General features: G+C 39.7%; 1 protein-coding gene across 1 annotated transcript in view; it reads right to left on the bottom strand.

Annotated features, from left to right (window-relative positions):
* Window positions 1-18,268, bottom strand: part of LOC126416633 (uncharacterized) — a 276,018-nt gene that overhangs the window by 47,382 nt on the left and 210,368 nt on the right. Inside the window, exons 14-15 of the mRNA XM_050084398.1 lie at window positions 16,657-16,907; window positions 7,212-7,356 (exon numbers count right to left, since the gene is read on the bottom strand). Of these exons, the coding sequence (XP_049940355.1) occupies window positions 7,212-7,356; window positions 16,657-16,907 (396 nt within the window). The remainder of the gene's footprint in view (window positions 1-7,211; window positions 7,357-16,656; window positions 16,908-18,268) is intronic.

Genomic DNA, 18,268 nt, shown 5'->3' on the forward strand with positions numbered 1-18,268 from the left:
GTGGCACATCTGCATTTTCCCCCTTCCCCCTCCTCACACCCAGACAGTTTTCCATGGTGACAGAGGAAATGTGCAGATGTGTCGAACGCTACAGCACTCATGCCATGGCGGGGCTCTCGAGGTGAATTCTCAATCAACTCTGCTGTAGATGGTCATCATCTGAAATCACTTTAGTTGTGTACCAATACATTCGAGTCTGCTTTTTTGTGTACAGGATGGAGAAATCTATTTTCAGTCACAAACTGGTTGGTGTAGGCCAGTTTCCTAAACGCTAAATGACCAAGGTGGCCATCTGCCTTCTGCTCAACTAACATATCGAAGCTTGTCATCCCTCTCCATTTTGATGGTTTGGTCACTCAGTGTATAGGGGACTAACCTATACTGGCCACTGTCTGAATGCAAACCGTTTTCACCATACTGTGCAGAGAAAAAGCAACCTTGGACACATTGCCACACATAGCTACAATGATTCTGATTATCGTTGTCTACAGTCTGAACTTCAGAATTTGACTCTCATGTTCAGGGAAAATAGCTACAGCAAGATAGACACTACTGTCTGGTGCCACCAATGAAGAATGCTAAGTAACTTAGTGAGGTTAAGCTGGCAGCATTCTTTTCATTCTGTGACATGAAAACCAGTACAACAGGTTGCATGCTCCACATATATGGATATTACAGCTGTTCTGACCTGCCTCCAACATCTGAGAAATGCAATGCCCTATTAAGGGCGACTTAAGTCATCAAGCGATCGATGTATGTGGCGTCCTCTGTGAATGTGGCAGAATGTACAGAGGCCCCGTAACTCAAACTAACGCTACGTGTTGCACTGATCAAATGCACCACTTTAGACAAAAGAGCTCCAGCAGTCTTCCACAGCTGAATATTGCCTAGGGAACATACATAAACACAATTTGAACAAATGAGGGCCTCGGCACATTTGCTTTCATAAGAGAATCTTTTTATGAAGATGTAACCTGATATTAAATTGAATTGCAATAATTTTAACCAGGATAATGTGTACATATTAAATGGGATCACGGGTGGTGTTTAGACACTGATAGGAAACAAAGATGGATGCTTATCAACAATGTAAGGAAAAGTTGGATTGCTACTTACCATAAAGACAACACATTAATTTGCAGCATCTTTCAACCACAACCTTTGTCAGAAAACACACACACACATCCACACGCACACACACACACACGCACACACACACACACACACACACACACACACAGAGAGAGAGAGAGAGAGAGAGAGAGAGAGAGAGAGAGAGAGAGAGAGAGAGAGATGTATATGATTTCTGATGATCGAGCTCACACACACAAGGCTGTCGGCTCCGGCAGCTTGGACCAGAATGCCAGTGTCACTTAATGGTGTCTGACTGCAACCTGTCATCCTTATCCTAAGTAGCAATCTATCTTTTCCTTACATTGCTGATACTCCACTCTGAAGTTTCCATTGTCTGAAAGGTGGATGCTTGACACTTTCAGAGACGTGGAGTGGCAGGTCCCAATGTAGCACTAGCTCCTCATATCTGACATTACTCGTTCCCACAGCACAGCTGCCAAAAGCTGCCAACCTCGCATTCCTAGATGTGTATCATTTTGGCCCAATGGGAAACAGCTGCAAAAAGTTTGAGTATTTTATTTAACATGATACAGCTTGAAAACCATGAATATTTTATTCACATTATTGCTGACTGACTTCATAACAATATATAAAATAAAGGAAAGGCAACCACTAACTTACAGGTAGCTGATTTGTGGCCCACTGAAACATGAAGAGTAAAACACACATATCCACGCAGACAACCAAATGCACATGCCTGTGGCCATGGTGAAATTTCATGAGAAGCTACACAGTGCCATAGTTTAGTTGACAAATGAAGCTGTGACCTGAGAAGAGGTTACTGACCACGTAGTGAAGTGCCAGTTACCTTTCAAAAGCTTTGAAGATGATAAACCATATGCATTGACTACTGTACATTACCTCCTATATTGTTGCATGCGTGTCATATCTTCCTGAGAATTTCAACTGTAAGATGAATGATCAATTGATTTTTTTTTATTATTTATACAAACAAATAAAAACTACACAGTCATGGGCACAGAGTCAGCAAAAAGGAAAAAGTGAAAACTACCCTCCTCTAGCCAGGAGTTGACAATGACCATAGTGCCACATCAGTCAGATCGCCGGCATTGGTAGCTGTGGGATAGAGAGCATATTCAACACAAAGCGTTCCAATTGGTGCCAACATGTAATCAGTCAGTTAACTTTTCATGTGCTGCCATTCACCAACAATTGCTGCCACCAGAAATGGAGACAAAACAACTCCAATATCTGATGTTGCCCTGGCTGAATGAGAAGTTTTGATTAGCCTTGAAAATTTTGGAACAACTGCTCAACCACTACATAAATGTGGATAAATGCTGCTCCTTGTTGAATTCCAGCCACTCTGTGTCCAGTCTTTATCACTATCCAATCTATCATGAATGTGTACACTGTAAATTATGTATTAACTGTGGTTCGCAGTCTTAAATCTTCTTGGTAATAGTTTTATATAGAATCATGGATACATTTTTAAATGGACATAAGTCAGCACTAGACGACAGTGAAGCATAAAAAGTGCATGGAAGAGCATGATTATGAAGGTGAAACGAAGAAAATATTCTCAAGAATACTTAAATTTTCAGTTTACCAGCATTGAAGTATATAAAGAAAATGACCCCTGTACATCATCTGCTCAAAACTTTTGAAACCAGAGAGTGAGAAACCTATTCAACTTAAATGACGCTTGGAAAAGCTTCACAATGAGTACACTAACAAACCCCAAATAATCATCGAACTGAAATCAAAACCATTTGGAAGGCTTTATTTATTTATTTATTAAGGAAAAAAGAGTTTTGTCTGTAATGAAAGTGCTTTATTTGCCTCTTACAATTTCTCATATAAAATAGCCAGGTGCAAAAAGTCTCACATCAATGGTAAAAAGCCTGTTTTGTCAGCTGCAATCAAGACCGTAGAAACTATGTTTGGAGATAACTTCACCAAACAACAGTAGTCCATACCTCTACTAAATGGTACTGTTGCCCATATATGATACAGCTGAAGATGTACAGCTTCAGCTTTTCAGGACGTTGCATGACAAACTGTTTTCAATTCAGCTTGATGAATCAACAGATAGCAATAAATCGAACAATGGAAAATACAGGATGGAGTGTAACAATATTATGGGCAGGAAAATTGCTACTCACCATATACAGGAGATGCTGAGTCGCAGATAGGCAAAACAATAAGAGTCTTTTTGTTGTGCCTATCTGCAACTCAGCATCCCTGCTATATGGCGAGTAGCAACTTTCCTTCTCATAATATTGTCAGATAGCAATAATGACACTTATTGCCTTTGTCAGATTTTGTGATGGTATGTCAGCTGTACAGGAACTACTTTTCTGTAAACCAATGGAACTGAAAGCAGCAGCAATAACAAAATTCACTATCTTCAATGATTTTCTAAACCAGGCAAACACAGAATGGAAAAATTGCATCAGAACAGGTACCAATGAAGCACATTCAATGTATGGAATATTCCACAGTATACAAACACTTGTAAAGCAAAAGTTTCTACAGTGTGTCTGGACCGGTCTGAAAACATTGCATGCGCTGACAGTTGCAGCTGTAGTACATGATATAAATACAAAAGCCCTAAAATCAAGATTTTTTTCTGCACTTTGTACAGACATGGGTGAAATACATTGAGTGTTATTATTTTATTGTGATGCAAGATGGTTATCATGTGGGAAATTTTTTCTATGTCTTTACAAATTATGAAATGAAATCACCGCATTTCTAGAAGAGGAAAACTGATCGAAAGCCAAGAAGTTTTGAGACAGTTTATTTGTGATGAAACTGAGCTACTTGTTCAACATATTTGAGGAAATAAATACCTTGAATCATCAACTCCAAGTAGCAAACACACATATTTGTAGAAAATTAGAATTTTGGAGCCGAAATTTAAACCAAAAAAAAAAATCTGAAAATGTCTGCCAATAAAAACTGTTTTTGTAGCCATTGAAAAATCATTTAAACATGGTGAGGAAAAAAAATTAAAATGTATTTTCCCGCTGATGAAAAATTGGTAGGAAGTTACAAGTGGGTTATGAATCCATTTCAAACTACTCCCGAAGATATCTCAACTGTTAAAAAAGAAACATTCATAGACTTTATGGGAAGTGACGAAATCGGAAGACAGTTTTGTAACAAATCATATTTGAATTTTGGACACAGATGGATGATGAGTTTTCTGCACTGAAAACACAAGCACTTTGTATACAATTACCATTTGAACATCTTACTTTCGCAAAACTGGATTTTATGCATGAGCTGCTTTGAAGACAAAATATAGATCTCAATTAACATAAAAAACAAACTCAAGACTGTCTATTTCTAATATTAAAACCTCCTCTGCAAATTTTTGTTCTGCAAGGCAGAGCCAAGTGAGTCACCAATAATTACTTAAGTTGTTTTTTAATTTAGTTCCGAAACGTTGATTATTAAATGATTTGTGCAGTACTGATGAAGTTTTATGTATAAGTGCATTACATCAGTGTAAAAGTAAATTGTAGTATTTCATTGCGTCAAAAAGTATTTTGCTTTGCTTTCCTTTCAGAAAATTAATCAGCATTTTAATTCTTTTTTTCCAACAAGCTTGTGCCCCACTCTAGTGTTATTGCAGCCCCTACAGAGGCATGTCGTACAGGTTGAGGCTGGCTGCTTCACATGTATATATGTATGTATGTATGTATGTACAGACTATTTTCAAGCAAATAATGTTGGGACATGAAATAACATGTCCAAGTTTTCCCCTGCTACTCTTTCTAACAATAATTGAACTTACAAGTATGGGCTGTGTTTGACTTCAGATAAGTATAAGGAAATGGGTAGATTGCTCACCATAAAGATGACACACTGAATTATAGTAAACACGCACAATGAAAAGCCTGTTACACATTTGGGTTTTGGCCAAAGTCTTCTTTAGAAAAGAAAACACACACACACACACACACACACACACACACACACACACACACACATTCACACACGCAAGCATACCTCACACACATATGATTGCCACCTCCCGCAGATCAGACTGGAATGCAACTGTCATGTAGAACAGAAGCATCAAAGTATCAATCTGGAGGGAACAAGGAAGGTATAGCAGGATACAGCTGGGGGGAGAGAAGAACACTGTCTGGGAAACAGTGCAGGGAGTAGACTGCCAACAGGCATAGCAGCAGGCTACTGTAGGGAAGGGAGGAGTGGGTCGAGGGGGATGGGAGGGGGGGGGGGGGGCGAAAAAGGACAGAGGAAGTGGAAACTGTTGGGTGGAGGGTGTGAGGACAGTAAGTTACTGTACGTTGAGACTGGAGTAATTTCGGGAATGCAGTATGCGTTGTGAGGACAACTCCCATCTGTACAGTTCAGAAAAGCTGGTGGTGGAGGGGAGGATCCAGGTGTCCCAGGTAGTGAAGCAGCCATAGAAATCACACTAGTCATGTTCAGCTGCATGTTGTGCCACAGGGTGGTCCACTTTGCTCTCAGTCACCGTTTGGCAGTGGCCATTCATCCTGGTGGACAGTTGGTTGGCAGTAATACGAATATAAAAAGCTATGCAGTGATTGCAGCAGAGCTGGTAAAGGACATGGCTGCTTTCACAGGTAGCCTGGCTTCTGATGGGGTAGGCTAAGCCTGTGACGGGACGAGAGTAGGAAGTGCTGGGTGGGTGGCCTGAGCAGGTCTTGCACCTAGGTCTTTGACAAGGCTATGATCCCCGTGGCAAACAGTTCAGACTGGGAGTGGCGTAGCAATGGACTAGGATGTTGTGGAGGTTGGGCGAGTGGCGGAACACCACTTTAGGAGGGGTGGGAAGGATTACAGTTAGGAATCCATTATTTCAGGATATGATGATACATTATCAAAGCTCCAAAGGAGACCTGTTCCAGATCAGGGAGGTATTGGGTGACAAAGAGGGCACTCCTTTGCAGCAGCTTCCTGGGCACAGTTGGAGGATTTGGGTTGTCTGGGGAAAGGGCACGGGAAATCTTTATGCGAATTAGGTCTGGGGGATAGTGCCTGTATCTGAAGTCCTCGGTAAGACCTTCAGCATACTGGGTGGGGGAGTTCCTGTCCCTGCAAATATGCTGTCCCCTGGAAGGGCTGATAGCTGTCAAAATGCATGTACTCAATGGTGGTTGGTGGGTTTAATGTGGGCAGAGGTGTAGATGGAGCCATCAGAGAGGAGGATGTCAATGTCCAGGAAGGTGGCATGCTGGGTTGAGGAGGACCAGCTGAAGCAGATGGGACAGAAGGTGTTGAGGTTGTGGAGGAATGAGGGAGGAGGACTAAGTGAAGTGGACGGGAGAGAAGATGTTGAAGTCTCTTGGACCTTAGTGCAGATCTAGAAGATATCATCAATGAACCTGAACCAAGTTAGGAGTTTGGGATTTTGGGAGGCTAGGAAGGTATCCTCTAGACTGCCCAAAAACAGGTCGGCATAGAAGGCTGCACTGCCCACTCTGCTTCATTTATTATACTTGTCACCTGTGCCCTCTTCATTTGTGCTAGTGAAGAGCTTCACTTTCATATTACACAACCACAAACATGTCTTGCACCGTCATTTTAGTTACAGATAATTATCTAATAATGCTACTAAAAAGGTTTTACTAGCAAGAGGTAGATGACAAAAATAGTTGGCAGAAATGCTAGCCTTAGATAAAAAGGAATCATTCAGTCATTGACCAACAGGGAACAAAGGGTTGGAAGAAATGAGACTACTCAGGAGCTACATTTGAAAAGGTGTCTACTATCAATATCAAAGAAAATAGACGATAATGGGATTTGAGGAAATGAACAATGTAATACAAATAACAAATGAGAACTGAACACATAAGTAGATGGAAGGCAGTCAATATGTCAGAGATTTGAATAGAGAGACTGAAAATGAAAGAAAGGGCGAGGCAAATCTGAGCAGTAACTGAAAAATTAAAAGATGGAGCAAATAGTGGAAAGACGGCAGTGAAGATAGAGCAAATAGTGGAGAGGCAGCAGAGACGTTTGAAAAGACAAGAGAAGCTACGAAAATAACAAATACTCATTTTGCAATAGGCATCTACAAGCTATGTGATAATCTATGTGCAATGTTGCCGTACCTGCAATACTCTTTACATGTGTCAGAAAACTGGGTACAAACTTCAGTGGCCCACGGGTAATTATCTGCTGAGCTGTCGACACTGTCGTCTGGTTCACAAGTGGCTGGGATCTTGGCTTTGAGCAATGCTGTGTTCTGTTGACACACTGAAATGACATGTCAATATGATGAGTTGTATAATTTACCTGAAAGTTGTTTCCAATAAAGGGAAGATACACTTTAATTATTAATGTATACCTATTATTCTGAGCATCTGCATAACAACAACAATAGTCCACTATACTACAAAGCTTATGCAAAATTTCCTGTGAAAGCATTTACTATGAGAACATTTTAATGAAGAACATTTTGACCAAGTACTCCTCAAGCATTGTCAAATGGTAACTGACTTTTGTACAGTTGCTGGCCTCATCCCTGTACATCCACTGTACCAGCTGTGACATCACTGGTCCTCAGTCCAATGCCATTTTATTCACTGTTCTCATCCTGCATCTGCAATGTCTACTTTAAACCCGTGATCATCAAGTTTCATTACATACTCAACTGCAAATGACTGTCATTATTCAGAAAATATAGTGTAACTGGATAGATAAAAAAATCTAGTCACAAAGTGGCAGCTGGAGAAAACATGTACAAAGGTATTGGAATTTGCAAGCTTTGGGAGCCATTGGCTCCTTCTTCTGGTGGAAGGGTTGAAGGTAAATGAAGAGCGGTAAAGGAAAATGACTGACAACCTTTAGGAAGTGGAGAAAGTTTGGAAAAGTTATCCAGAACCCTCAGTCAGGGGAGACATAACTGGAGGGGATGAGAAGGAAAGTCTGATTGTTGGGAACTGTACCAAACAAGATTTGAAAACCTGAGGGCTTAAAGGTGGAAGATAGGGTAATATTCAAGGCAGAGATTAGTGAGAAAACATTGTTGTAATGCCAGTTCCTACCTGCGAAGTTCTGAGGGAAGGGAACTGGTGCTACACTATGTCCTTTGTTCTCACCACACACCTGGCCTTAATTTATGTAATGTCTTCGGTTTCAGATTTTCTTCTCAGTAACTATTCCTTTCTTCACCCCCTTTTGGTTTTGTACATCTTTTATTTTTTTGACACATTTATTTCCCCCACCCAACCTCTACCACATACAATGCACTTAGCTTTCCACTCTTATTAACTCATTTTGTTAGTAATCTCTGTCTTGTCTAGCACCCTATCTTCCATCTTTCAGCTCTTAGGTTTTCAAATCTCATCTGGTGCATTCCCCAACAATCAATCTTTCCTTCTCATTATATCCAGTAAGTCTCACATGAACTAGGGTTCTGGGCAACTTTTCCTCATTTCCTAAATCTCACCAGTCCTTTTCCTTCACCCCTCTTCTTTCCCTTCAACACCCCCACCAGAAGAAGAAGCCACTGACCCTCAAATCATGCAAATTTCAATATCATTATACGTGTTTTCCTCTGCTGCCACTTGGTGAGTATATGTTTTTATCCATCCAATTATATTATACTTCAAAAATTGATTATTTTCATTTATGCCTTAGTTCAGTACATCATTAGATTTTTTTATCTCTATAGCTTCTTTTTTTACACTATCCCAAAAACATTTAGCCATCTTGACAATCATCAAATGCAATTTTTTGCCCATTTTCTGAAGCACATTCAGCTTTTACTGATTTTTCTGAATAGCACAGTAGCAGACTCCTGTCACGTTCAGCCTGGTGTCGTTCTATCTTGTGCACAGTCTGCTTGATGTAACACTGTGCACACTCACATTGTATTTTGTAAATGACAGGAACTCTGAGGTCTATAATATCTTTCACAGGCCACATGAATTTGCATAATTTGTCTGTAGGCCTTGATGTTCTGTCTATTCTGGAGCCTTTAATATTCCCTGTCGCTTAACCACTGAATGACTGAATGGCAATAAATACAATTTTTTTACTTCTCCATGTGCCAATGTTTCACTTGCAGATACATAGTGAAATTGTTTGATATATTTGATGGTTATTGTCGAAATTCCCACAGAAGACTCATAGATTGTTCACTTCCTGTGGTTTATTTCTGGCATCAGAGGCAGTTTCTGCTTGATGAATCAAGCTCCTTAGAACAGTCCATAGCTGGATCGTATGTTGGGGGTATTGGTTAAGAGCTTGTAGATATTGAATCACGTAACTGGGTTTCTTGTACACACTTTGGCTGAGACACCCATTGGGTTTTTGGCAGATGAGGACATCAAAGAAGGACAATGAAACACCCCCGTTTTCTCCTTTATTGGGTTTTGTGTGATTACCAAAGATGCCAAACAATTAATTATTATAATTATATGACCGTGTACTTAATGGATGAAAGGCTATCGGTTTTTCTGCTGTGGTTTCGGGGGTTTTTCAACCGAGTGCAGCTGTTCAGAGAAAGAATAGTTAATGATTGAAAGTTTGTCTATTATTAAAGACCATAAAGGTTGCGATGCACAAACTGATATGTATTTTCTACTAATACACAAATTCTGAGGCAGTTGCTACCTTCACCTTACACGTCTAATTACGGTTATATCTTTTATTGGTTGCTGAATTTAAGTACTTCATCACACGCAATGATGATGGTTAACATTCACAACAATCCTCACTGCAATCCATGGTTATTGCTGGTCGACACAGTTGGCGCTAAACATGTAATTCAGCACTAATCACTTTTGGTTTAATATCACTCGTGAATCGGTATCGATGAGGGTCAACCCCACGACGATCAGGGGGACGCGCTCATTTGTCATACTCCAGTGAATTTACCGTTTACTAGTCACTCGACCATCATTCTTGCCCGTCTCTCCAGTACTACTGCTCACTCGACACTAGTCTCACTGCCTCCTGCAGTGCTCGACAATCGACTCCTGTCTGCTAGCGACCTGGGTGTCTGATACTAGCATCTATGTTCGTGGGGTCACGGATCCCTTACAAGGCACTGTATTTTTATCATGTTTTGGATGTGGTATAGATGCTACTGAGGAACTGCATGGACTCTTCGAATTTTGATGTTGGCCTGGTTGTACACTAAAAGTGTCATCAACATACCAGCAAAACATACTTTGTTTCACAGGAGCTGTGTTGAGGGTGTGGTGGTATCCGGTGGTACCCTCAAAGTTTTAAATGAATAGTTTTGTTATGGTCAGATCTAACTGGCTTCCCATGACAACACTCTCTTTCTGATCAAAATTCTCTTTGCCATTGGTAGTAAGTGAAAATGGACAGTAAACAATATTCATCATCAAGAGTTTCTGAGAAAACATAATAAAAGAAAATACAGAGATCAAAATATCTAACAACACTCTCAAAGAAGCTGGTGCCATGCAGGAGAGTATAGCTTGGGACCTGACTCTTCCAAGATTAAATTGGGCACAGCATACTATAGACTGATTAGAATTACTTGATAGTTGAAGGTGTCAGACTGTTCACCATTGCCAAACTGTCACAATAACTGTCAGTTCACTATCAATTCCTTGCCTGGCTTTTTTTTCTTTTTGTGATTGGATCCCAAATCTTGGATCTGGCCCTTTTATTTTGCATTTAACCACACATGATAAAGACACCCAAAACAACACACAAAAAATGATGGTAACAAAATAATGCACATTTCGTACATACCACTAGCCAAAGAGTACTGGATTCTTTCACACAAGACGCAATTTGGATTCACATATTCAATTATCATTATCACAGAGATTGGCTTACAGTAGGTACATCTGATGTGACATAGCACGAAAGCGAACTTTTTCTACACAGTGAATGATCGTTCCAACTGGTTCTAGATATAAATAAATATTATAACAATATAATATACCTAAAAACAAAGATGATGTGACTTACCAAACGAAAGCGCTGGCACGTCAATAGACACACAAACAAACACAAACATACACACAAAATTCAAGCTTTCGCAACAAACTGTTGCCTCATCAGGAAAGAGGGAAGGCGAGGGAAAGACAAAAGGATGTGGGTTTTAAGGGAGAGGGTAAGGAGTCATTCCAATCCCGGGAGCGGAAAGACTTACCTTAGGGGGAAAAAGGGCAGGTATACACTCGCACACACACTCATATCCATTCGCACATACACAGACACAAGCAGACATTTATAACAATATAATCCGCAGGTCTTCCGTAGTGCAGAAGGAAAGTTACATTTAGAGACTCAGACGACTGTGTGTACAAATCCCATCAGGTGGGGAAATATTTTTATTTTTAAATCTTTATCAAAACGACTGTGATTATTATTATTTTCAATTAATTGGTCTCAATTAAATTTTTTATTTTTAATCTTTTGTCACATCATTTTTATCATCATACTGACTTTTTTATTTGGTCCTATTTTCTTCTTATCACTCTTTTTTCATCTGGAATCTGCCTTTCTCGCCTATAATCTGTAAATGAGTTCCAACCTGGACCGCTCATCATTTGGTATAAAGTCAGCTCGTGGACCAAAAGCAAGGTGTTACAGTTCACTTTTGGCACTGAAACTGAATTTTTTCTGTCTTGGGTTTGCTCATACTGTCAGCATTAATTGCCATGAACAAAGAGAGTGTGATTAACAGTTCTGCCGCAGGTTGCTGACGGCCATTTTCTTATATACATTGCACATTAAGAGGTTGTGGTTAGGTTAGGATAAAAGTGTAAGTTCAGGGCTACAAAATGCGTTATATGCCACAGTTCTGTCATTGGTCATTTAAAATCAGCTGTGGACAGAGCATCTAGCACTCAATCCCATACCTGATGGCAGCAGCTCCCTCCGTGTTACATGAACAACATTTCAGCACTTCGGAATTGATCCACCATATTTGCGTGTCGTCTTTAACACTTAGGCGCCGATGCCCGTAAAAATACGGGCGTGTGCGACCTGCCCATAAGTCCGGCGCCCGTAATTTTATGGGCGTGTCTTCTCGTTCTTCCTCTTCTTTCCTTTGTGTGTTCTCACGATTCCCGCTTGTCTGGGAGGCGCTGCATGGACTTAAGTTCGAGTACTGGTCACTAGATAGTGCAGGCATGCTGTGGAAGGGTGTGCTTCCCTTTTTATTTGTTGGGTTTTGTAAGCAGCGATTTTGTCCCGCGCGGTCTCAGTAGCGTCGACATGGCGAAACGTGGCTTGACGGACGAAGAAATTGCTCACGAGTTATATCGTGATTTAGAAGAAATTGACATTGATTTGTCAGAGGAAGATACTGTAGATGACTCTGATGATAATGATGTGGACTATGTTCAAGAAGAAGTTTCTGGCAGTTCAGGTAAAGAATTCTGACAACAAAACATCTATAATTTTTGTTCAGATTTTCACTGAAAAACTCTCAGTACGTAATTATGATTTTATTTGCAAATACTAATCTTCTGATAGACTCAGAAGAGTAGAGAAGGTGTCCAAGCACTTCAGCAGCAAGTAATCCTGTCGATATTGTGCCTGAAGAACGAGCGATACTAACGGCGAGGGGGAAGCCGAGACGTGTGCGCCACACCGATTCTGAGGAAGGTTGGACGACTACTGATTGTGCACCAGATATCAATCTATTCTCAGGACAATTTGGAATATGCAATGTTGTCAGTTTAGACCAGAATAGTGCACCTCTAGAATTTTTTTCATATTTCCTGACAGACAGTATGATGAAATATATAAAGGAACAAACTAATCTGTATGCTCAACAATGCATCAGAAAATTACGAAGCACAAATTCCCTTTGACCCACCTGCTCATTATCAAAGTGGAAAGGAGTTACACTTATGGAAATAAGGAAGTTTCTGGCAAAGTGTGGCGAAAAGACAGAAGCTACCAGTGTAGTGAATGTAAAGTAGCATTGTGCAAAATTCCGCACTTCAAAATTTACCACACAAAGAGCAAAATTGCATCCTAAAATAGTTACAGGAGGTTACTGTAGATGAGACATACTGTATCAATCATAATTACAATTTTTGTGTAAAATAAAAAAAAAATTCCTTCTAGAAAATACAGTGAATATACCTTTGACCAATTTTTCCTTTTTTAAAAAACAATGTTATAATAATAACGCTTGTCAAAAGTATGTATTAATTCAAGAGAAAGGTATTATATATGGTTTTAAACAAGAAAGTCTAGGTTTTTCAATAAGAGTAATTTTATTGCTATAACTGAAACCTTCCATGAGTTGTAGTAGTTTACAATACGTTAAAATCAGCCAGTCTTTATGGTAGACATCCGCGCGCAATGGCTCAGGACCCAAAGTGTTAACCGAGCGGTAGCCAATACAGCAACACTGCAATGCCAAGTGGCAGACGTCAACTATCAAGTAATTTTAAATGGACTATACCATGGCACTGGACTGAGGACCAGTGATGTCACAGCTGGTATCACAGAAATATAATGATGAAACCATTCACCACACGGCAGTCAATGATCATCTGACAAATACTGAGGAATACTCAATCAAAAACAACCACAAGGATGTATAACCATTTGATGCAACTGGAAGCCCAAGGTGATTTTCTTTGGCCACCCTGCTATGAAAATGTGCATTCATCCACCATATGACAGTATTGTATATTGTATATGGCAACAAGCAGAGGAGCATCAGGAGTCAGCTGCTTTATGACTGTGACTGTTCTGCAAATTATTCACAAGTGATGCCGTGGTGTGTCCCTGTGACTGGCATACACTCTTAAGGTTGGTGCATAAGTACATAGTGTTTTTGTTCTACATGTTGGTATTCTGGTTGCTATGGGTTTATTTATTGATTGTCATTTTTTATTTGTAGTTCACTGTTGCTATTTGAGTTTACATATTACCATTTTGTTATTTGGAGAGAGTGAGTGGAGCTGTGGACACTAGAAAATGGAGTGCTAAGTGGAGAAATCACAACATTTCCATCATATTCTTCTGTTCAAGTTCAGTATAAAGGTGACAGGAGTGGAGGCAGCCAGAAACACTAGCACCATATATGGACTTAAAGCCACTGAATACAGCACAGCAAGAAAACGGTGCCGGCCGGAGTGGCCGAGCGGTTCTAGGCGCTACAGTCTGGAACCAGGCGACCGCTATGTTCGCATGTTCGAATCCTACCTCGGGCATCGATGTGTGTGATGTCCTTAGGTTAGTTAGGTTTAAGGAATTCTAAGTTCTAGGGGACTGATGACCTCAGAAGTTAAGTTCCATAGTGCTCAGAGCCATTTGAACCATTTGAAGAAAACGGTTTTCTCATTTTAAGCAAAATCGTTTTGACATTAGTGGCTCTCCACAGTCAGGAAAACCATGGGGGTTTGGAGAAGATTGTTTAAATGCATTAATCCTCAATGATCCAAAAATGTGATGAACTGTGATCATTATACCACTGTGTGACATTTGCATGCAACTGAGTGTATAGGTACCAAATGTCTATGCCAAAATCACAAAAAACAGTGGGTGGCAGCATGTGCAGTTCTACTTGTTGCTCGTCAGCAATTGCTTGTGAAGAGCACCAACCATTCCTATATCGTATTGTTACTGGTGGCGAGAAATGGTGTCTTTATGCTAACATAAAGAAGCGAAAGGAATGGCTGAGCCCGAGCAAAGCAGCATAAGCCCATAGAAAGACCTGTGCATATCCACAAAAGATAACATTATACATCTGGTGGAACAGCGAAGGGACTACAAACTGCTACCCTGAGGTGTGACCATCACTACTGCAAGTGTCAACAACTGAGACGCCTTGCAGATGCAATCCAAGAACAATGACCAGGAAGACTGTGTGAAGTGACGCTACTCCACTATAATGCCTCCTCGGATTCTGCAAGACTGACAAAAAGCACTATAGAGGAACTGGGTTGGGAAGTCATTCCGCGCCCACCTTATTCACCCTATGTCACACCCTCAGATTTTCACCTTTTCTCCTCTCTATTGAACAACCTTCAAGGAACTTCCTTTATGGATGAAAACATGCTCCAAACACAGCTTGACGAGTTCCTCACCTCAAAACTGTGCGATTTCTAGAGTAGGGGAATTGAAAACTTGCTCCAGCATTGGCAGACTGTTGTAAATAGTGAAGGAGAAAATATTGCTGATGACTGAAGTCTCTGTTATGCATATGTGTTATGTTTATTAAACTTGTGGAAAAATACTATGAACTTATCCACCACCCCAATAAGATACAACACTTGCCTTAAGTGCAGCTTTTCTATATTTATGGAGCAGCTGTAAAATGGCTGGAGAAATGTCACTTATACAAATATGTAACACTTAACTCTAGTCAACATCACAACTTATATATCTCACTGCTGATGAGTGAACAAATTTGCCCAATGCTTATTGATATGTTGTGGAACAACTATTAACTGAAACTTATATTCTAACAACTAACTACACTTTCGTACTAAGTAGTGTTTCTCATACTTCAGTGTTTGTAATATCTGTACCTATATAATCTTGTCAGCTCTTAACTTTGGCAAACTCTAATAGTGTTTTCCATTATTCATTTTCCTCACTGGTCACACAAAAACTCTCTCCATAAGTACTCTATCATCTCTTTAGAATACCTGTGTGCAATCAACACTTCTCTCTTTGAATAAAAACTCTTTCTCAGTAGTGACTGATAGTTTATGGAATGGTCACTAAATTTTAATTAACATCTCTAAGAAATAAAGTTACATAATTGATATTTTGTTTGTTTTCTGGTACATTTCTGTACACAATGAAATCCCTGTGCCGCAGCAGCACAGCATGCTGCCAGGGGAGACACAACAAGACAAAATGCCACGGCCCGTCTCCACTTTATCGATGGGCAGCGGGCAGCGCTTTACTCCAATTCTCCTGTCAGCATACTACAGCACTGTGGCACAGGGATTTCAATGCTTACCAGGGATGCAGACATGTACCTGGAAACAAACAAAAAATCAGTTATATAACTTTATTTCTTAGAGATGTTAATCAAGACATATGACTACACTTCATGCTACTGACCGCACTTGTGAAATAAAGACTATCTGTGGCCAAACAGTCCATATAATTAGCTGTTGCCCATGACTATGATTAGTGAAGGTTTTTCTCCAGCATACACTGTACATCTTATCACTGGCTTCAAAAATAAATTCTACAGTCAATCGTCTTTTTGCCAATACAATTTAAAACACTGTTGCAATTTAGTCCAACTTGCCTGTTACTTCATTTTCGTTATTATTTATTCAATAGCTGCCTTTCATTGTTTGTTATTATTTTTAAAATGATACATTGTTATTCAAATGAATGAAAGAAATTATCTTGGTTATGGAGAAATCAGAAATGACTTAGCAGATGCATAACAGCTAAATAACACAGCTCTTTCATCACTGTAACATCAAATAATGCATAAATAGTTTAGTAACACATGAAAAAAGCATTTGATCATTAGTAATACTCTGAAATTGATGTATTTCTCTAAGTTGATAGTAAACATTGTACGGTTTAACAATGCATATTACAAAAATATCCTCGTACACTCACCAATGCCAAGTTTCCTTTGGTAAGGGACTCCAAATAGGTGCACATACCAATACGACAGTGCATATACACAACACCCACTTCTACATATTCAGGGCTTGTTTTAAAACTGAAGCTTCCATGCTGCTGCAGTAAGCTGACTGATGAGTCAACAGGGCACGCATTACGAAGAAGAAACTTCTGTATTTTGCTTTTCGGATCAGAAGAATTTGTCAGCCAACAGTTCTCAGTAACCAGCTGAACTTTGGTCCCACCTGGAAAATAGAGACATGTAGACTGCTTCCAACTTCATTGAAACGTAACAACAAACGAAGGTTTTTTACACACACACACACACACACACACACACACACACAGAGAGAGAGAGAGAGAGAGAGAGAGAGAGAGAGAGAGAGAGAGAGAGACCAGAAAGGAGGGGGGGGGGCGGATATCAAAGCCCTGAATTATCAATAAATATCTGGGGAAAATTTTGGCAGTTTCCTCTAGGTAAACAGTATACTTGGAAACTGAAACTTTCATGAATGACATGTCCTGACAGGTGTGAACACTACCAAACTATCAGTTTAATAAGTCATGGTTGCAAATGAATGACATATATTACTTTTAGAAGAATGGAAAAACTGGTAGAAGGCGGACTCAGGGAAAATCAGTTTCTAAAAATGTGCAGGGCAATACTGACACTACAACCTACTTTAGAAGATAGATTAAAAAAGACCAAACTTACATTTGTAGGATTTGTAGACTTAGAGAAAACTTTTGACTATGTTGACTGGAATACTATCTTCGAAATTCTGAAGGTATCTGGGGCAAAATACAGGGAGCAAAAGGTTATTTTATAACTTGTACAGAAACTATATGGCAGTTATACGAGCTGAGGGGCATGAAAGAGAGGCAATGGTGGAGAAGGGAGTGAGACATGGTTGTGTACAGGAAACCAAAGAAGAATTTGGAGAAGGAACTGAAAGTTCTGGAAAAAGAAATAAAAACTTCGAGGTTTGCTGATGACTTATCATTCAATCAGAGGCACGAAGGACTCGGAAGGGCAATTGAACAGAATGGACAGTGTCTTGAAAGGAGCATAAGAGATGAACACCAAAAAAAATCCAAACAAGGGTAATATTATGTAATTTAATTAAATCAGGAGGTGCTGAGTGAATTCGATAAGGAAATGGGGCACTAACGGTAGCAAATGTGTTTTGTTATTTGAGTAGTAAAATAACTTATGGTGGCCGAAATAGAGAGAATGTAAAAGGAGCCCGGCGATGGCTAGAAAATTGTTTCTGAAGAGGAGAAATTTGTTAACATCAAACATAAATTTAAGTGCTAGGAAGTCTTTTCTGGAGATATTTGTCAAGAGTGTAGCCTTGTACAAAAGTGAAACATGGACAATATGCAGTTTGGTAAATAAAATGGAAGCTATTACAATGTGATGCTATAGAAGAATGCCGAAGATTAGATGGGTAGACCATTTACTTCTTTTTGGTTTTCTTTACTTTTTTCTCTATTTACAGCCTGAATAAAGATGGGGATGGGCTATTGCCCTGCTTCACTGCTTTATTATTACTTTCTTTTCGTGTGCTTTGGCTCTTATAACTGAGACTTGGGTTCTTTACAA

This window comes from Schistocerca serialis, chromosome 8 (assembly GCF_023864345.2).
Source record: "Schistocerca serialis cubense isolate TAMUIC-IGC-003099 chromosome 8, iqSchSeri2.2, whole genome shotgun sequence".
Classification (NCBI taxonomy): Eukaryota; Metazoa; Arthropoda; class Insecta; order Orthoptera; family Acrididae; genus Schistocerca; species Schistocerca serialis.